Source organism: Tribolium castaneum, chromosome 1, assembly GCF_031307605.1.
Source record: "Tribolium castaneum strain GA2 chromosome 1, icTriCast1.1, whole genome shotgun sequence".
NCBI classification, from domain to species: Eukaryota; Metazoa; Arthropoda; class Insecta; order Coleoptera; family Tenebrionidae; genus Tribolium; species Tribolium castaneum.
In genome coordinates, this window is record NC_087394.1 from 10,071,336 (window position 1) to 10,088,345 (window position 17,010).

Genomic DNA, 17,010 nt, shown 5'->3' on the forward strand with positions numbered 1-17,010 from the left:
ATAAGATGTTTATTTATCTTATGTACCTAAACTTTTATTCAACAAAGTTAAACTATTCGTCCATCTGCTTAGGGTACCTAAGTGTTATTTTTCAAAATTGTTTTTATGGTTTTTTGGGACACAATTTAGCTGTATTACTTTAATGCCCCGTTTATAGAAAGCTTTGTTAATATTCTAATGCGTTGTTAAAAGTTAACAACGCGAATCGACCAATCACATGTGTTTCATTTAACCACGTGATCAGTTAATCACGCATTTAATTGCGAATTCAATTAATGACGCTTCTATAAACCGGTCCTAAGACTACAAAAACCGTGATAACGGATTTTTTTATTTTTGTCAAAACCTTTTCTAACGTATCTATCATACGCTTTATATCATTTAATTTGCAAATTGAGATCAGCTTTCTTAAATATATGCAGTTACAACAAAAGAAGTAACTAGAGCTAGAAGTAGCACACGACATCTCGAAGACACTAATTGATTAATTGGTTGTGCAATCCTTGGTGAGAGTCTAACTGAAGCACTTCTAATTAAATTTTTCCTTTAACTCTTATGTATTTTCTATGTAAAACTTTAAATAAACTTTAAAAACAAAATAAAGAAACTAAAGTTAAAAAGAAAAAATCGTAATTTTAAATTTTACTATACATACATTATCTACAATTTTTTGTATTTCCAAGTATATTCAGGAAAGCCTGAATGAGACAAATGCGCCATTTTAGTAATCATAAAAAAAACAAATACAGTTAAGTCACAGTTGAGTTTTTAAAAAGAGTATGAGAACGAACGCAAAAAATTATAAGCACTACTTTTGTGATCGCAACGAATTCGATTGAAGATACAAAAAATAGTATAAGAAACGAAATTGTACAGAATTTCAGAAAAGTCTACGCTTACGTTTAAAATAATTTTCTGATTCTTGACCACACGTAAAATGAAACGAATCCGTCGTTTTGGGTACTAAATGGTTGAAAATACAAATATTGTCTTCGAAATTTTTTGTAAGAAATTAAAAACTACAATTTTTTTTTAACATTTTTCATTTATCTGTAACCGTATTTGCAGCGTTTTGAAAAGAACGGGGCAGAGTGAAAATTGGTAAAAGTTTAATTTTTTACACATTCTTTAGGGATATAATTTTCGCATTATGTTTATACCTTACTATTGAGAATTAATGCTCTATCTCCTGTATTTTTTATTTGCCTTGTGTTAGTCATTATTTAAATAGAGCCACTTTTTAAATTCCTTGCTCTGAAAACTAGACGGTAATGGAACAACTGCGCTCTCTGACGACATTAACGGAACTATCAAGGACAGGGACGTTTTATGTGTACGTCGTTTCGTATCCTAACCCATAGTACTCCGTAGATCGGATCCAGATTCGCCTAAAATTTTGGATCCGTACCACCAGATAGACGTAACTCCCCATCCCCTTGCTTTCATTCATTCACGCTTTCATATACTTGAGTGGTGTGCGAGATAACTTCCTAATTGAGTTCATTACAAATTATTGTACTTATTACAGTCGAGTGTAATGCATATTCCAATGCTTTCATCTTCCTTTCGCAGTAATCGAAAGCAGCCAATTATGGCTCTCGAGAGACGGAGCGCATCAACGATCACAAGTTGTTACGACTTGAAAATCTGTCGCATTGTCTGGATTACGAAAACTATTACGGAAACATGCGAAAAATGTACAAAAGGCAAGCAAAATCACAAATGAACAATTTTTGGAAAGCACCCAAATCTAATAAAAATTTATTTGAAAACATCATTTGATTAAAAATATTCTTACAACCAAACAAAGTTGGTTCACTGGAAAATTCTTACATGAAACCTAAACTCTAATGACATGCACATACGAACCAGCAACATGAAAGCATCGTTCCGCCAGATCAAGCAACTTTAAAATTTCCTCAAGTTTCCACTAATAAACTGAAAACGCATGAAAGACCGAACATGAATCATACATAAATGGTAAAGTTTGATGCATTTTAATTCGGAACTGAATTTAAGCTGAAATAATGAAAAAGTCAACTTTTGATCGTTGATGCTTCACATTATCAAACAATATTTTTAGTGATCGAGCACACCGAGTGGAATCAAAAGCGCTCGCACATTTCATATCATTTCCATTGATTAATGATTTAAGCGTAAAATAAAATTGATTGCAAGGACCAAAGAATTTGTACAGATGCGTTATTCAGATTATTTTTCTACGGATTTAACTTTCATTTAATCACTATTGTAAGAGAAGTAAGTTTGGGGGTGTCCAAACACGTATTATTGACAAGAATATAACATATAACATAATGAACTTAAGTGTAAAAATAAATGTGCTAAATTACACCAATGTATATAAAACTTAATAGATAGCATTTGTTTGTTCGAAAAAAATCCCCGCTCCAGGTGTCACTTTCACTGGTAGGGGTTTCCCCTTATAGATACGAATACTTAGGAAGGATTTTATATGAAATTGTTTAATATTCAAATCTTGCATTACCTTCATATCACACTATCATTTACGCTCAGGTGGTTCGTTGTTTTCTTTTTTTTCTGCATATCATGACAATCTGTAGAATAAATTACGAAAGCGTTTAATGTAGGAAACCACGTTTCAGCATCTTTGGCTATGCGAGAAAACATCATACGTAATTTAACATACTTTTATTTAGTACAGTACATTACAGAGTGACTCGGACAAGTCCGGCTTTTCATTAGTCACTCTGTATATGAGGTAGAAACGTGACAAAAATATATCTTTCACTCACATGTTGATAAAAATGCCAAAAAGTAAGCACTCTGTGATTTTCTCATTACATCACACTTCGTTTTAGTTTTTATAGAAAAATGTAAATAAACGTCAGAAAAACTAAAGATAAAATTGAGTAATTCGTACAGTGGGCACTTTAATAAAATATTACTTAATTCTGTCTTTAAAAAAATATTAAACAAACAATTAACCTTAAAACCGATACTCTCTGGTCATCAATTTTGAAATCACTGCGATTTGGCGGGGAATTTTAATGGGAGAGTTCAAAATTTTTCACCAGAGGGCGCTTGAAAAACGATTTATATTAATTATCTGCAAAAATAAGCACCTTGTTTGGGTCATTCTAACAAATAAACTACATTATTTTTTGACTTCCTGAAAAAGGTACCAAAGTTTTTGCAGATACAGGGTGTCCCAGCGATGTGAAAAAGTCCATATTGACCTTTAAATGTTAGAAAATTATTCTTTTTTTTTACGAACTAACACCCTGACTGAATTATTTTCAATTATACAGAGTGTTTCCAAAATTAGCTACAACACTTTGTTTTTTTAAATGGAACAACCAATATTTTTTGCATTTTTAGATGTGGATTTTAACTTTAAGCTAAATTGTTAGTGGTCGATTCTGCTTTGTTTTTGAATTAATTTGATTTTTTTGAAGAAAAAACGCTTTGAAAAAAAAAACAATATATAAAAATTAATAATGTCAGAAAAGTGGATCTTTCACTACTTAAAAAAGAAAGTTCAAATTTAAAGGATGTATAATTTTTTTCGCTTACTGCAGTCAAGAAGATAAAAAATGAAGATGTTTGTTACAAATTTTAAATGGAACATCCATTTTACTCTTTTACTCTCTTTCAAATTAAATGAGATCTCAGTAGACAGTGAAAATTTGAATTTAAGTTGGTTATACTGTTATTTTTACTATCTTCACATAATATTAATAGTTGGTATTTGTTTTCCAATTAGATGTGTCAAACTGTTACAAGATTTGTTATTCAATTATTTAATTCAAAGCGTTTTATAAGGTTTTATTATTGTTCTTCAAGCACTGTGACATAGTTTTTTCTAGAGTAACCTCAAATTTTATTTGACGTTTTGAGTTTTAGCAACCAAACGTAAACATAACATAAAACGTTAAGGTCGTTTTACACAGTCATGGCCTGCCGCAATATCTTTTATTTTGAAAACGAGTATATATATTGTTTCAGAAATGGAAATGTGAAATTTTCAACTAATAATAACTTTAATGTTACCCTTAGGCTATTATTCGTCATTTATTACAGTGAAATAACTAGAGTTTTAATATTTATGGCGAATTTTTAAATTCTCGTATAAACTCCAACAAATAGTCTGTGTTGGAGTTGCTATGGTTATGGCATGGCTTACTATGGTAACGACAATGCTCATGAATATTGTGCACTGCTGTTGCTGAAATTAACTTCTAAAGTGAAATAACTATTTAGTTATTAACTTTAGACATTTGAAACTTTATGTTTTTAGTTAGACAATTGAGAAGCAAGAACAAAAAATAAGGTGTTCTATTTAAGTTTTTCAAATTATTTAACTTTCACCGAACTACTTAATTTTTTCTGTGTTTTTGTCAAAAAAATCAAATTATTTCAAAAACTGAGCAAAAAAAATCGCCAATATAAAAAGCTACGTCCAATAATGCAATTAAATTTAGGGCGTTCTATTTATAAAAAACATAACATAACTAGTGTTTTTTAATATTGGGACATCCTATATATACACCGCAATATTTTAGAAATACGCTGCAGAAACGCAGTTATAATCTAAAAAAAAATTAAAAAGTCAACATCTTTAATAACAAATAAGTTATGGAGCTTTTTTGGATCGTTGGGACACCCTGTATGATAAATAAAAGGCTGACGAAAATTTGAAAACACTGAGCAATTGGTACAATTCCATGTACAATAGAAGTTTTCAAATATTTGTTCAGTGAATATTAATTCTGATTTGCTGTGAGTTAAAATGCATCATAAATAATTCTGTCCAAGTTTGGACCATAGTATATCACACCTACCTTTTTGAATCACTATTTACTCAATTTTCTCTACTACCAGTTTTATCTTACTGTAAACCTCCACTCTGTCGATTTATATACGCCTAGAGTAGCTTGTTCAAACTAAATGTGCTTTTAACACACGTTTTAAAATCAAAGTTAACATGCGGATTTAAATAATTGTAATTAAAGTGTTGACGCCTAATCACGGTAAAATAGTTAGAAAATTTCGTAACACAATAGCCATAAGAAATAGAAAATCGAATCATCTTGCAACAGTTTGAATCAACCGCCTAAAAACAAACAAACAATCACAGCTGACGTAAAATATGCAAGTAAAGATCCAAACTAAAAACGTAGGGATATATAAAAATGAAGCGACTGAAAAGCCCTGTTAGTGAGATCTTTATAGGTTCTGTCTTCCGTAGTGTAGCAGACCACATCCATATCCCCTTGACATTGGATGGTACATGTCTAAAACTATATTTTTATGAAAAGAATCGAGATTCTTAGCAAGATCGTATGAGACTTTTGATACAATTTGATCGACTTGTGTATTTCCTAGCCTGTTCTAAATAATCAATGGCCTAACATTGAAACGCGACAATCCTCTTTAATACAATTACTCTATGGACGATATTCGTTTCTAAATGTTATAATTGTGTGGACATATCCCTTCTACTAGCTAGTGACAATCTGTTCATGTGATGTTATTCAAACTTTAGTTACGTGGAACTGGATTGCAGCTTTTTCTACTCAAACCATTTAACGACGTTGCAGTCCAGAACCAATCGTTCGGATAATTTATACATGTTATTGCTGTGCCATGGAGCATGATTGTTGACGTTAAGAAAAGGCAGCTCATGCTTCTGTTTTGTTTTAACATAGATATAACAATGTTACTTTAACAGCCATTTATAAATGTGTTGAAAATCCGAATTATTTTGTTATATTATAACTAATAATCATAAATGTGTTGTTCATAAATGTAAGAGCTGGAGAAATAAAGATACTTGTAAAAACTGGCTATGCATTCTATTATTGTAGCATCGTTTTCTTTGTACACCATAAAATTTTTATTATGATCACCTCAAACACAAAGGCAAGCTTATTGTGTGATTTATTGTAGACAGGCTACGGTATCGTAAATATTTTCGGGTCACCTTTGCACAACATCTTATTGTGAACACCATTATCTGTTGTAAAAGTTTATTGTGTACAAAGAAATAACTACAGTACTTACTTCTCGCTATAACTCGCCATATTTTGGCCGAAAACAGCAATTTTAACATTTTTTTCGTTAAAATCTGTTGATGTTTTATGATTCCCCACTGATAAACAACCCAAATCTTCTGGGAATAACTTGAATGTTTTTATTTTAGACAAAAAATACGATTTTCAAATTCTGTTGAGATTCCTCACTTCAAAATGAGCCAATTTAGCCATAAAAAGCAGAAATCACTTTAATTTGACAAAAATTTTCGCCTTGTTTATTTTTTGGTTAAATTCCTCTGGGAATAACTCAATCGTCTTACTTTGGTCGGAAACGACAATTCCCTTACTTGTATATGTTGATATTTAATTATACTTTGCTTAAAAACAACCTAAATCTTCTGGGAATTAATCAAATATCTTTATTTTGGCCGATAAAAGCAATTTTTGTACTTGTTCCATTAAAATTTGGTAATTTTCAGCAATTCCTCACTTTAAAACAAGCTAATTTAGCCATAAGCAGCTAAAATGGCTTCATCTAGTCCACATCAAAAAAAAAATTATATTTAATGATTCCCCCCTGAAAAAAAACCCATTTTTTTATTTTTTGAAAAATGTCCATATGTCTTTATTTTGTTCTGTTAAAATCTTAAAAGAGCCAATTTTTTATAATGTTTTATAATTTATAGTACAGTCGAACAAAGTGAAAATGACGCCTCAATAAACCACCCGCCGCTGTGGATGTAGAACCTTTTAACCTTAAGCAGGTAGGATCCTAAATTATCGGATTGCAAACTTGACGCAGTTTCAAACTAAATTTTTGTAGGAGACGGTTTACAGAAAAATAAAAATTTTATTTCAGAAATCAACTAGTTCGAATTAAGTTGCCACTTATTTTACAGTGATTAACGTCAAGTAATGAAAAATTTAACACACAATTTCTTAAACAAAATTATGATTTGAAAAACAAATCATTATTAACTTTGTAACAACGATTTTACGCCTTTCTCTGCTTTAAACTTGATTTTAGATAAAACAAAAAATAACTTAAACCCTTCTTTATTTGCGAGAAGAAGATTTAATTCCACGTGTGTAGTTTAATTCTTTGAGCAAAAAGCGGAATTGAAATTTACTTCAGAATTAAACTAAATTAAGTTGCCATTTATTTTAACGTCAAGTTAGTCGCGAATTAAAATTTAGTTGCGTTTAACATGTCCTGTAAGCCAGCCTTAAGTTTTCTATTAGTTTTGTAATTGTCATTAAAAGACGAACCAAAATTATGTATTTAATTTAACCAGAAAAAAGCTCAAAATTATTTGAAATTTGAAGCTTTGCTACAAATTTTACATTTTGATAATTGTAATACTTTAATTAAATCTCGAATTAAATTTAATGAAAATGTTTAGTTTTTTGAATAGTAAAAATGTTGCAAAAATTATTTCTTAAAGAATTAATATAAAAAAAAGAAATGCGTTAATAAGATGAAATTGACAAAATTAAATTATAGTTATTTATGTAACAAGTCCGCAAACAGTTTTACCGAAGGAATTGGATTAAGGACGAGGCGACGAAGGAACCGAGTTCTTAATGAAGTGAGTCCTATAAAACTATTTTGCGTGTTGCATACAAACTTTTTTATTACTAGCTTTCTAAATTCTTTACATTTCCAATTCACCCTCATCTTAATTGTAGTCGATCGATAGTCATAGCAACGACTGATTTTTTGAAACAGTGTTAATTATTTGGTCAAATAATAAACAAATTAGAGTCCGCAAAGTGTTGCTATGACGACTTTAAGAACTTGTCCTTTAAAATGACATTTTGCAGAGTCTACAATCTGATAATTTACGAGAGTTGGCAACCACAGCAGCGACTGGTTTACCGAGGAATCATTTTCACTTTGTTCGACTGTACTTACATATGTTCAAAATAGAAGTAAACAATATTTTTTCTTGATTTTTTCCAATGATCCCACTGATTTTAAAATGTCTTTATTGTATGTCCTTTACTTTGCGAAGCAATGAATATTCATTTTTGTACTCATAGCTTTTAAATGGCTATTTCGGACATTCCCGCACTGCAGTGTTTTTTACTTTGCAACAATGGCTAGGAACATTTAATAGGTTGGTATCGCTACCGTTGAGAAGTGACATTTCATTACAGTTGTTTGACCTGTTACCAATCCATCAGCAAAAAAACTAAAGTATCACAAAAAAGTATTTTTTTGAGATATTCGTTACAAAGAATATTGTACTTAACTTGTTTGTAAAGCAATTTCCAAACTCGTTAGGTAAATAACAATTTTATTAACTTAAAAATTTTGGTGCAAATTTCCCAAGAAATCGAAAACTTGGAAAGATTAACATTCCTTCAAGAATCTAACCAGATTAGCAAGAATCCGTTGCACATCTGGTTTTTATTACTTTAGAAAAATGGAAAGTTTTATTACGGTCTCCAGGCGTTGTGGAGTTACCTGGCCCGGAGGCCGATCGGAATTGTTTCTGAGAATAGTAAGTAAGTATATATTTAATGTTGATTCAGAAAACCAGAAAATAGATCGTGTTAAACATGTTGCTAAAAATGTTGACATTTCCAATTTTAATTACCATTGTAATGGCTTAATAATAAGGTTCATTTTCTTGTTTCAAACAGAACTTTATTTCGTATCGTAGTTAACAATTAGAGATTAACAGTTTGTAATTGGAAAAGAGTACGAATAATCCACGCATATCTTAAGTTAGATTTCAGATTTGCATAAGGGCGAAATTGGCACTTGAAGGTAGTAACGGGAAATGGCTGTAGTGGGGGTGTACGAACTGCTTGCAGGAATTTTAAAAGATTACAGTCTTGAGTTTTGTAGGATGAAGTTGTATCTTCGAATTCAATGAAAAGTACTTTTTTTGTTTGTGTTTTCTTATTTCTTTCGTTACATTAAAGTTAAGTGACAGTGCCAAAACCCTCAAAACGTGAGTTTATTTATAAAAAAAAAATTAAAATACGCTTGGTAAGACAATAAATAGTTAACACATATACAAATCCTCTAATAAAAAAGAGACTGTAATGTCCAACCCCTTCACAACGAAGCGATGAGTTTTTTTTTTGTTAACTTGTTGCATGAACATGACTTCCAAGACAGACATCTGGTGATTATCAAGTGTCGGGGTTCGTAATAAACCATAGAATGGCAATAAAGATATCAACATCCGGTCATTGCAACAGAAATTCGGCAATTCAGTACGCTTTCGAGGATTTGTTCTCAGTCGAGTTCATAAGGGAGTTTCTTCGAAATGCTTAAACACATGACACTCTCTATCTGGCATGTTATTTATTTATTAAATTTCATGATCCAATACGAAAAAATTTACAATAAAAATTAACTATTGATAGAAAAACAAAGAACATTTAAAAAAATTTCTCAATCATTTCAACGAGCTTCATTTTTTTTTGCACGATTGAGCTCTATTTGATTGTTTACCACGCCTATTTCCGAGACAGTACATGGTGTTTACTTGTTGCGACGTCCAAGGCGTCCATAAGTTATAATTTTGTCGACGCCTTGGAGGTAACGTGAAGTATTAATGGCATCTTTTTATTGTAATGACCATCAATTGCATGACAACGAAAGGTATACTGATCACACATTACATTAATTCCAATTTTTGTAATATTAATATTAGTATTTATGACTTCAAAGTGTACCAATTAAAAAAAATAACGTAAAGTATTCGTGGATAACTGGTCTTTCAAACACTCTATTTCTCTATTTCTAAAAATTGCGCTTGCCGTTGCGTCCTTCTTTTTGTTTTATGACGTCCTAAAAATCATAAGGACTGTTAATCTCCTTTGAGGACGAGAAAACGTTCAGGCAACGTCCATACCACGCTGAATACACCAGTTCTCGTCTGATCACTGAAGTTAAGCAGCGTCGGGCGCGGTTAGTACTTGGATGGGTGACCGCTTGGGAACACCGCGTGCCGTTGCCTCCTTTTTTGTTTTGTAACGCCTTAAATAAAACTTTTAGAACAGTTAATCTACTCTGGGGACGAGAAAACGTTCAGGCAACGTCCATACCACGCTGAATACACCAGTTCTCGTCTGATCACTGAAGTTAAGCAGCGTCGGGCGCGGTTAGTACTTGGATGGGTGACCGCTTGGGAACACCGCGTGCCGTTGCCTCCTTTTTTGGTTTGTAACGCCTTAAATAAAACTTTTAGGACAGTTAATCTCCTCTGAGGCCGAGAAAATTTTCAGGCAACGTCCATACCACGCTGAATACACCAGTTCTCGTCTGATCACTGAAGTTAAGCAGCGTCGGGCGCGGTTAGTACTTGGATGGGTGACCGCTTGGGAACACCGCGTGCCGTTGCCTCCTTTTTTGTTTTGTAACGTCTTAAATAAAACTTTTAGGACAGCTAATCTACTCTGAGGACGAGAAAACGTTCAGGCTACGTCCATACCACGCTGAATACACCAGTTCTCGTCTGATCACTGAAGTTAAGCAGCGTCGGGCGCGGTTAGTACTTGGATGGGTGACCGCTTGGGAACACCGCGTGCCGTTGCCTCCTTTTTTGTTTTATAACGCCTTAAATAAAACTTTTAGAACAGTTAATCTACTCTGAGGACGAGAAAACGTTCAGGCAACGTCCATACCACGCTGAATACACCAGTTCTCGTCTGATCACTGAAGTTAAGCAGCGTCGGGCGCGGTTAGTACTTGGATGGGTGACCGCTTGGGAACACCGCGTGCCGTTGCCTCCTTTTTTGTTTTATAACGCCTTAAATAAAACTTTTAGAACAGTTAATCTCCTCTGAGGCCGAGAAAATTTTCAGGCAACGTCCATACCACGCTGAATACACCAGTTCTCGTCTGATCACTGAAGTTAAGCAGCGTCGGGCGCGGTTAGTACTTGGATGGGTGACCGCTTGGGAACACCGCGTGCCGTTGCCTCCTTTTTTGTTTTATAACGCCTTAAATAAAACTTTTAGAACAGTTAATCTACTCTGAGGACGAGAAAACGTTCAGGCAACGTCCATACCACGCTGAATACACCAGTTCTCGTCTGATCACTGAAGTTAAGCAGCGTCGGGCGCGGTTAGTACTTGGATGGGTGACCGCTTGGGAACACCGCGTGCCGTTGCCTCCTTTTTTGTTTTATAACGCCTTAAATAAAACTTTTAGGACAGCTAATCTACTCTGAGGACGAGAAAACGTTCAGGCAACGTCCATACCACGCTGAATACACCAGTTCTCGTCTGATCACTGAAGTTAAGCAGCGTCGGGCGCGGTTAGTACTTGGATGGGTGACCGCTTGGGAACACCGCGTGCCGTTGCCTCCTTTTTTGTTTTATAACGCCTTAAATAAAACTTTTAGAACAGTTAATCTACTCTGAGGACGAAAAAACGTTCAGGCAACGTCCATACCACGCTGAATACACCAGTTCTCGTCTGATCACTGAAGTTAAGCAGCGTCGGGCGCGGTTAGTACTTGGATGGGTGACCGCTTGGGAACACCGCGTGCCGTTGCCTCCTTTTTTGTTTTATAACGCCTTAAATAAAACTTTTAGAACAGTTAATCTACTCTGAGGACGAGAAAACGTTCAGGCAACGTCCATACCACGCTGAATACACCAGTTCTCGTCTGATCACTGAAGTTAAGCAGCGTCGGGCGCGGTTAGTACTTGGATGGGTGACCGCTTGGGAACACCGCGTGCCGTTGCCTCCTTTTTTGTTTTGTAACGCCTTAAATAAAACTTTTAGAACAGTTAATCTACTCTGGGGACGAGAAAACGTTCAGGCAACGTCCATACCACGCTGAATACACCAGTTCTCGTCTGATCACTGAAGTTAAGCAGCGTCGGGCGCGGTTAGTACTTGGATGGGTGACCGCTTGGGAACACCGCGTGCCGTTGCCTCCTTTTTTGGTTTGTAACGCCTTAAATAAAACTTTTAGGACAGTTAATCTCCTCTGAGGCCGAGAAAATTTTCAGGCAACGTCCATACCACGCTGAATACACCAGTTCTCGTCTGATCACTGAAGTTAAGCAGCGTCGGGCGCGGTTAGTACTTGGATGGGTGACCGCTTGGGAACACCGCGTGCCGTTGCCTCCTTTTTTGTTTTATAACGCCTTAAATAAAACTTTTAGAACAGTTAATCTACTCTGAGGACGAGAAAACGTTCAGGCAACGTCCATACCACGCTGAATACACCAGTTCTCGTCTGATCACTGAAGTTAAGCAGCGTCGGGCGCGGTTAGTACTTGGATGGGTGACCGCTTGGGAACACCGCGTGCCGTTGCCTCCTTTTTTGTTTTATAACGCCTTAAATAAAACTTTTAGGACAGCTAATCTACTCTGAGGACGAGAAAACGTTCAGGCAACGTCCATACCACGCTGAATACACCAGTTCTCGTCTGATCACTGAAGTTAAGCAGCGTCGGGCGCGGTTAGTACTTGGATGGGTGACCGCTTGGGAACACCGCGTGCCGTTGCCTCCTTTTTTGTTTTATAACGCCTTAAATAAAACTTTTAGAACAGTTAATCTCCTCTGAGGCCGAGAAAATTTTCAGGCAACGTCCATACCACGCTGAATACACCAGTTCTCGTCTGATCACTGAAGTTAAGCAGCGTCGGGCGCGGTTAGTACTTGGATGGGTGACCGCTTGGGAACACCGCGTGCCGTTGCCTCCTTTTTTGTTTTATAACGCCTTAAATAAAACTTTTAGGACAGCTAATCTACTCTGAGGACGAGAAAACGTTCAGGCAACGTCCATACCACGCTGAATACACCAGTTCTCGTCTGATCACTGAAGTTAAGCAGCGTCGGGCGCGGTTAGTACTTGGATGGGTGACCGCTTGGGAACACCGCGTGCCGTTGCCTCCTTTTTTGTTTTATAACGCCTTAAATAAAACTTTTAGAACAGTTAATCTACTCTGAGGACGAAAAAACGTTCAGGCAACGTCCATACCACGCTGAATACACCAGTTCTCGTCTGATCACTGAAGTTAAGCAGCGTCGGGCGCGGTTAGTACTTGGATGGGTGACCGCTTGGGAACACCGCGTGCCCGTTGCCTCCTTTTTTGTTTTATAACGCCTTAAATAAAACTTTTAGAACAGTTAATCTACTCTGAGGACGAGAAAACGTTCAGGCAACGTCCATACCACGCTGAATACACCAGTTCTCGTCTGATCACTGAAGTTAAGCAGCGTCGGGCGCGGTTAGTACTTGGATGGGTGACCGCTTGGGAACACCGCGTGCCGTTGCCTCCTTTTTTGGTTTGTAACGCCTTAAATAAAACTTTTAGGACAGTTAATCTCCTGTGAGGCCGAGAAAATTTTCAGGCAACGTCCATACCACGCTGAATACACCAGTTCTCGTCTGATCACTGAAGTTAAGCAGCGTCGGGCGCGGTTAGTACTTGGATGGGTGACCGCTTGGGAACACCGCGTGCCGTTGCCTCCTTTTTTGTTTTGTAACGTCTTAAATAAAACTTTTAGGACAGCTAATCTACTCTGAGGACGAGAAAACGTTCAGGCAACGTCCATACCACGCTGAATACACCAGTTCTCGTCTGATCACTGAAGTTAAGCAGCGTCGGGCGCGGTTAGTACTTGGATGGGTGACCGCTTGGGAACACCGCGTGCCGTTGCCTCCTTTTTTGGTTTGTAACGCCTTAAATAAAACTTTTAGGACAGTTAATCTCCTGTGAGGCCGAGAAAATTTTCAGGCAACGTCCATACCACGCTGAATACACCAGTTCTCGTCTGATCACTGAAGTTAAGCAGCGTCGGGCGCGGTTAGTACTTGGATGGGTGACCGCTTGGGAACACCGCGTGCCGTTGCCTCCTTTTTTGTTTTATAACGCCTTAAATAAAACTTTTAGAACAGTTAATCTCCTCTGAGGCCGAGAAAATTTTCAGGCAACGTCCATACCACGCTGAATACACCAGTTCTCGTCTGATCACTGAAGTTAAGCAGCGTCGGGCGCGGTTAGTACTTGGATGGGTGACCGCTTGGGAACACCGCGTGCCGTTGCCTCCTTTTTTGTTTTATAACGCCTTAAATAAAACTTTTAGAACAGTTAATCTACTCTGAGGACGAGAAAACGTTCAGGCAACGTGCATACCACGCTGAATACACCAGTTCTCGTCTGATCACTGAAGTTAAGCAGCGTCGGGCGCGGTTAGTACTTGGATGGGTGACCGCTTGGGAACACCGCGTGCCGTTGCCTCCTTTTTTGTTTTATAACGCCTTAAATAAAACTTTTAGAACAGTTAATCTCCTCTGAGGCCGAGAAAATTTTCAGGCAACGTCCATACCACGCTGAATACACCAGTTCTCGTCTGATCACTGAAGTTAAGCAGCGTCGGGCGCGGTTAGTACTTGGATGGGTGACCGCTTGGGAACACCGCGTGCCGTTGCCTCCTTTTTTGTTTTATAACGCCTTAAATAAAACTTTTAGAACAGTTAATCTACTCTGAGGACGAAAAAACGTTCAGGCAACGTCCATACCACGCTGAATACACCAGTTCTCGTCTGATCACTGAAGTTAAGCAGCGTCGGGCGCGGTTAGTACTTGGATGGGTGACCGCTTGGGAACACCGCGTGCCGTTGCCTCCTTTTTTGGTTTGTAACGCCTTAAATAAAACTTTTAGGACAGTTAATCTCCTGTGAGGCCGAGAAAATTTTCAGGCAACGTCCATACCACGCTGAATACACCAGTTCTCGTCTGATCACTGAAGTTAAGCAGCGTCGGGCGCGGTTAGTACTTGGATGGGTGACCGCTTGGGAACACCGCGTGCCGTTGCCTCCTTTTTTGTTTTATAACGCCTTAAATAAAACTTTTAGAACAGTTAATCTCCTCTGAGGCCGAGAAAATTTTCAGGCAACGTCCATACCACGCTGAATACACCAGTTCTCGTCTGATCACTGAAGTTAAGCAGCGTCGGGCGCGGTTAGTACTTGGATGGGTGACCGCTTGGGAACACCGCGTGCCGTTGCCTCCTTTTTTGTTTTATAACGCCTTAAATAAAACTTTTAGAACAGTTAATCTACTCTGAGGACGAGAAAACGTTCAGGCAACGTCCATACCACGCTGAATACACCAGTTCTCGTCTGATCACTGAAGTTAAGCAGCGTCGGGCGCGGTTAGTACTTGGATGGGTGACCGCTTGGGAACACCGCGTGCCGTTGCCTCCTTTTTTGTTTTATAACGCCTTAAATAAAACTTTTAGAACAGTTAATCTCCTCTGAGGCCGAGAAAATTTTCAGGCAACGTCCATACCACGCTGAATACACCAGTTCTCGTCTGATCACTGAAGTTAAGCAGCGTCGGGCGCGGTTAGTACTTGGATGGGTGACCGCTTGGGAACACCGCGTGCCGTTGCCTCCTTTTTTGTTTTATAACGCCTTAAATAAAACTTTTAGAACAGTTAATCTACTCTGAGGACGAAAAAACGTTCAGGCAACGTCCATACCACGCTGAATACACCAGTTCTCGTCTGATCACTGAAGTTAAGCAGCGTCGGGCGCGGTTAGTACTTGGATGGGTGACCGCTTGGGAACACCGCGTGCCGTTGCCTCCTTTTTTGTTTTATAACGCCTTAAATAAAACTTTTAGAACAGTTAATCTACTCTGAGGACGAGAAAACGTTCAGGCAACGTCCATACCACGCTGAATACACCAGTTCTCGTCTGATCACTGAAGTTAAGCAGCGTCGGGCGCGGTTAGTACTTGGATGGGTGACCGCTTGGGAACACCGCGTGCCGTTGCCTCCTTTTTTGTTTTATAACGCCTTAAATAAAACTTTTAGAACAGTTAATCTACTCTGAGGACGAGAAAACGTTCAGGCAACGTCCATACCACGCTGAATACACCAGTTCTCGTCTGATCACTGAAGTTAAGCAGCGTCGGGCGCGGTTAGTACTTGGATGGGTGACCGCTTGGGAACACCGCGTGCCGTTGCCTCCTTTTTTGTTTTATAACGCCTTAAATAAAACTTTTAGAACAGTTAATCTACTCTGAGGCCGAGAAAATTTTCAGGCAACGTCCATACCACGCTGAATACACCAGTTCTCGTCTGATCACTGAAGTTAAGCAGCGTCGGGCGCGGTTAGTACTTGGATGGGTGACCGCTTGGGAACACCGCGTGCCGTTGCCTCCTTTTTTGTTTTATAACGCCTTAAATAAAACTTTTAGAACAGTTAATCTACTCTGAGGACGAGAAAACGTTCAGGCAACGTCCATACCACGCTGAATACACCAGTTCTCGTCTGATCACTGAAGTTAAGCAGCGTCGGGCGCGGTTAGTACTTGGATGGGTGACCGCTTGGGAACACCGCGTGCCGTTGCCTCCTTTTTTGTTTTATAACGCCTTAAATAAAACTTTTAGGACAGCTAATCTACTCTGAGGACGAGAAAACGTTCAGGCAACGTCCATACCACGCTGAATACACCAGTTCTCGTCTGATCACTGAAGTTAAGCAGCGTCGGGCGCGGTTAGTACTTGGATGGGTGACCGCTTGGGAACACCGCGTGCCGTTGCCTCCTTTTTTGTTTTATAACGCCTTAAATAAAACTTTTAGAACAGTTAATCTCCTCTGAGGCCGAGAAAATTTTCAGGCAACGTCCATACCACGCTGAATACACCAGTTCTCGTCTGATCACTGAAGTTAAGCAGCGTCGGGCGCGGTTAGTACTTGGATGGGTGACCGCTTGGGAACACCGCGTGCCGTTGCCTCCTTTTTTGTTTTATAACGCCTTAAATAAAACTTTTAGGACAGCTAATCTACTCTGAGGACGAGAAAACGTTCAGGCAACGTCCATACCACGCTGAATACACCAGTTCTCGTCTGATCACTGAAGTTAAGCAGCGTCGGGCGCGGTTAGTACTTGGATGGGTGACCGCTTGGGAACACCGCGTGCCGTTGCCTCCTTTTTTGTTTTATAACGCCTTAAATAAAACTTTTAGAACAGTTAATCTACTCTGAGGACGAA

The 17,010-nt window shown here is 37.8% G+C and overlaps 1 protein-coding gene and 37 non-coding genes across 38 annotated transcripts in view; all 38 read left to right on the forward strand.

The window, feature by feature from the left end:
- The window catches only part of Fife (fife), a 196,807-nt gene extending 190,980 nt beyond the window's left edge, over positions 1-5,827 (forward strand). Inside the window, exon 13 of the mRNA XM_064355525.1 lies at positions 1,573-5,827. Coding sequence (XP_064211595.1) covers positions 1,573-1,726 — 154 coding nt within the window. The 3' untranslated portion in view covers positions 1,727-5,827. The remainder of the gene's footprint in view (positions 1-1,572) is intronic.
- A 4,051-nt stretch (positions 5,828-9,878) lies between these two features.
- LOC135267965 (5S ribosomal RNA) lies at positions 9,879-9,997 on the forward strand. Its single transcript, XR_010336400.1, has one exon. It is a non-coding gene; the product is annotated as a 5S ribosomal RNA (ribosomal RNA).
- Positions 9,998-10,071: 74 nt separating this feature from the next.
- LOC135267976 (5S ribosomal RNA) lies at positions 10,072-10,190 on the forward strand. The gene has a single exon (XR_010336411.1). It is a non-coding gene; the product is annotated as a 5S ribosomal RNA (ribosomal RNA).
- Positions 10,191-10,264: 74 nt separating this feature from the next.
- LOC135267987 (5S ribosomal RNA) lies at positions 10,265-10,383 on the forward strand. Its single transcript, XR_010336422.1, has one exon. It is a non-coding gene; the product is annotated as a 5S ribosomal RNA (ribosomal RNA).
- A 74-nt stretch (positions 10,384-10,457) lies between these two features.
- Positions 10,458-10,576, forward strand: LOC135267996 (5S ribosomal RNA). Its single transcript, XR_010336431.1, has one exon. It is a non-coding gene; the product is annotated as a 5S ribosomal RNA (ribosomal RNA).
- Positions 10,577-10,650: 74 nt separating this feature from the next.
- LOC135267998 (5S ribosomal RNA) lies at positions 10,651-10,769 on the forward strand. Its single transcript, XR_010336433.1, has one exon. It is a non-coding gene; the product is annotated as a 5S ribosomal RNA (ribosomal RNA).
- Positions 10,770-10,843: 74 nt separating this feature from the next.
- Positions 10,844-10,962, forward strand: LOC135267954 (5S ribosomal RNA). The gene has a single exon (XR_010336389.1). It is a non-coding gene; the product is annotated as a 5S ribosomal RNA (ribosomal RNA).
- Positions 10,963-11,036: 74 nt separating this feature from the next.
- LOC135267956 (5S ribosomal RNA) lies at positions 11,037-11,155 on the forward strand. Its single transcript, XR_010336391.1, has one exon. It is a non-coding gene; the product is annotated as a 5S ribosomal RNA (ribosomal RNA).
- Positions 11,156-11,229: 74 nt separating this feature from the next.
- LOC135267957 (5S ribosomal RNA) lies at positions 11,230-11,348 on the forward strand. The gene has a single exon (XR_010336392.1). It is a non-coding gene; the product is annotated as a 5S ribosomal RNA (ribosomal RNA).
- Positions 11,349-11,422: 74 nt separating this feature from the next.
- On the forward strand, positions 11,423-11,541 carry LOC135267958 (5S ribosomal RNA). The gene has a single exon (XR_010336393.1). It is a non-coding gene; the product is annotated as a 5S ribosomal RNA (ribosomal RNA).
- A 74-nt stretch (positions 11,542-11,615) lies between these two features.
- On the forward strand, positions 11,616-11,734 carry LOC135267959 (5S ribosomal RNA). The gene has a single exon (XR_010336394.1). It is a non-coding gene; the product is annotated as a 5S ribosomal RNA (ribosomal RNA).
- A 74-nt stretch (positions 11,735-11,808) lies between these two features.
- On the forward strand, positions 11,809-11,927 carry LOC135267960 (5S ribosomal RNA). Its single transcript, XR_010336395.1, has one exon. It is a non-coding gene; the product is annotated as a 5S ribosomal RNA (ribosomal RNA).
- A 74-nt stretch (positions 11,928-12,001) lies between these two features.
- LOC135267961 (5S ribosomal RNA) lies at positions 12,002-12,120 on the forward strand. Its single transcript, XR_010336396.1, has one exon. It is a non-coding gene; the product is annotated as a 5S ribosomal RNA (ribosomal RNA).
- Positions 12,121-12,194: 74 nt separating this feature from the next.
- On the forward strand, positions 12,195-12,313 carry LOC135267962 (5S ribosomal RNA). The gene has a single exon (XR_010336397.1). It is a non-coding gene; the product is annotated as a 5S ribosomal RNA (ribosomal RNA).
- Positions 12,314-12,387: 74 nt separating this feature from the next.
- On the forward strand, positions 12,388-12,506 carry LOC135267963 (5S ribosomal RNA). The gene has a single exon (XR_010336398.1). It is a non-coding gene; the product is annotated as a 5S ribosomal RNA (ribosomal RNA).
- A 74-nt stretch (positions 12,507-12,580) lies between these two features.
- Positions 12,581-12,699, forward strand: LOC135267964 (5S ribosomal RNA). The gene has a single exon (XR_010336399.1). It is a non-coding gene; the product is annotated as a 5S ribosomal RNA (ribosomal RNA).
- A 74-nt stretch (positions 12,700-12,773) lies between these two features.
- LOC135267966 (5S ribosomal RNA) lies at positions 12,774-12,892 on the forward strand. Its single transcript, XR_010336401.1, has one exon. It is a non-coding gene; the product is annotated as a 5S ribosomal RNA (ribosomal RNA).
- A 74-nt stretch (positions 12,893-12,966) lies between these two features.
- On the forward strand, positions 12,967-13,086 carry LOC135267999 (5S ribosomal RNA). The gene has a single exon (XR_010336434.1). It is a non-coding gene; the product is annotated as a 5S ribosomal RNA (ribosomal RNA).
- Positions 13,087-13,160: 74 nt separating this feature from the next.
- On the forward strand, positions 13,161-13,279 carry LOC135267967 (5S ribosomal RNA). The gene has a single exon (XR_010336402.1). It is a non-coding gene; the product is annotated as a 5S ribosomal RNA (ribosomal RNA).
- Positions 13,280-13,353: 74 nt separating this feature from the next.
- On the forward strand, positions 13,354-13,472 carry LOC135267968 (5S ribosomal RNA). The gene has a single exon (XR_010336403.1). It is a non-coding gene; the product is annotated as a 5S ribosomal RNA (ribosomal RNA).
- Positions 13,473-13,546: 74 nt separating this feature from the next.
- Positions 13,547-13,665, forward strand: LOC135267969 (5S ribosomal RNA). The gene has a single exon (XR_010336404.1). It is a non-coding gene; the product is annotated as a 5S ribosomal RNA (ribosomal RNA).
- Positions 13,666-13,739: 74 nt separating this feature from the next.
- On the forward strand, positions 13,740-13,858 carry LOC135267970 (5S ribosomal RNA). Its single transcript, XR_010336405.1, has one exon. It is a non-coding gene; the product is annotated as a 5S ribosomal RNA (ribosomal RNA).
- Positions 13,859-13,932: 74 nt separating this feature from the next.
- LOC135267971 (5S ribosomal RNA) lies at positions 13,933-14,051 on the forward strand. The gene has a single exon (XR_010336406.1). It is a non-coding gene; the product is annotated as a 5S ribosomal RNA (ribosomal RNA).
- A 74-nt stretch (positions 14,052-14,125) lies between these two features.
- On the forward strand, positions 14,126-14,244 carry LOC135267997 (5S ribosomal RNA). Its single transcript, XR_010336432.1, has one exon. It is a non-coding gene; the product is annotated as a 5S ribosomal RNA (ribosomal RNA).
- Positions 14,245-14,318: 74 nt separating this feature from the next.
- Positions 14,319-14,437, forward strand: LOC135267972 (5S ribosomal RNA). Its single transcript, XR_010336407.1, has one exon. It is a non-coding gene; the product is annotated as a 5S ribosomal RNA (ribosomal RNA).
- A 74-nt stretch (positions 14,438-14,511) lies between these two features.
- LOC135267973 (5S ribosomal RNA) lies at positions 14,512-14,630 on the forward strand. The gene has a single exon (XR_010336408.1). It is a non-coding gene; the product is annotated as a 5S ribosomal RNA (ribosomal RNA).
- A 74-nt stretch (positions 14,631-14,704) lies between these two features.
- Positions 14,705-14,823, forward strand: LOC135267974 (5S ribosomal RNA). Its single transcript, XR_010336409.1, has one exon. It is a non-coding gene; the product is annotated as a 5S ribosomal RNA (ribosomal RNA).
- A 74-nt stretch (positions 14,824-14,897) lies between these two features.
- Positions 14,898-15,016, forward strand: LOC135267975 (5S ribosomal RNA). Its single transcript, XR_010336410.1, has one exon. It is a non-coding gene; the product is annotated as a 5S ribosomal RNA (ribosomal RNA).
- A 74-nt stretch (positions 15,017-15,090) lies between these two features.
- Positions 15,091-15,209, forward strand: LOC135267977 (5S ribosomal RNA). The gene has a single exon (XR_010336412.1). It is a non-coding gene; the product is annotated as a 5S ribosomal RNA (ribosomal RNA).
- A 74-nt stretch (positions 15,210-15,283) lies between these two features.
- LOC135267978 (5S ribosomal RNA) lies at positions 15,284-15,402 on the forward strand. Its single transcript, XR_010336413.1, has one exon. It is a non-coding gene; the product is annotated as a 5S ribosomal RNA (ribosomal RNA).
- A 74-nt stretch (positions 15,403-15,476) lies between these two features.
- On the forward strand, positions 15,477-15,595 carry LOC135267979 (5S ribosomal RNA). Its single transcript, XR_010336414.1, has one exon. It is a non-coding gene; the product is annotated as a 5S ribosomal RNA (ribosomal RNA).
- Positions 15,596-15,669: 74 nt separating this feature from the next.
- On the forward strand, positions 15,670-15,788 carry LOC135267980 (5S ribosomal RNA). The gene has a single exon (XR_010336415.1). It is a non-coding gene; the product is annotated as a 5S ribosomal RNA (ribosomal RNA).
- Positions 15,789-15,862: 74 nt separating this feature from the next.
- LOC135267981 (5S ribosomal RNA) lies at positions 15,863-15,981 on the forward strand. Its single transcript, XR_010336416.1, has one exon. It is a non-coding gene; the product is annotated as a 5S ribosomal RNA (ribosomal RNA).
- Positions 15,982-16,055: 74 nt separating this feature from the next.
- LOC135267982 (5S ribosomal RNA) lies at positions 16,056-16,174 on the forward strand. Its single transcript, XR_010336417.1, has one exon. It is a non-coding gene; the product is annotated as a 5S ribosomal RNA (ribosomal RNA).
- A 74-nt stretch (positions 16,175-16,248) lies between these two features.
- LOC135267983 (5S ribosomal RNA) lies at positions 16,249-16,367 on the forward strand. The gene has a single exon (XR_010336418.1). It is a non-coding gene; the product is annotated as a 5S ribosomal RNA (ribosomal RNA).
- A 74-nt stretch (positions 16,368-16,441) lies between these two features.
- LOC135267984 (5S ribosomal RNA) lies at positions 16,442-16,560 on the forward strand. Its single transcript, XR_010336419.1, has one exon. It is a non-coding gene; the product is annotated as a 5S ribosomal RNA (ribosomal RNA).
- Positions 16,561-16,634: 74 nt separating this feature from the next.
- On the forward strand, positions 16,635-16,753 carry LOC135267985 (5S ribosomal RNA). The gene has a single exon (XR_010336420.1). It is a non-coding gene; the product is annotated as a 5S ribosomal RNA (ribosomal RNA).
- Positions 16,754-16,827: 74 nt separating this feature from the next.
- On the forward strand, positions 16,828-16,946 carry LOC135267986 (5S ribosomal RNA). The gene has a single exon (XR_010336421.1). It is a non-coding gene; the product is annotated as a 5S ribosomal RNA (ribosomal RNA).
- The last annotated feature ends 64 nt before the right edge of the window (positions 16,947-17,010 follow it).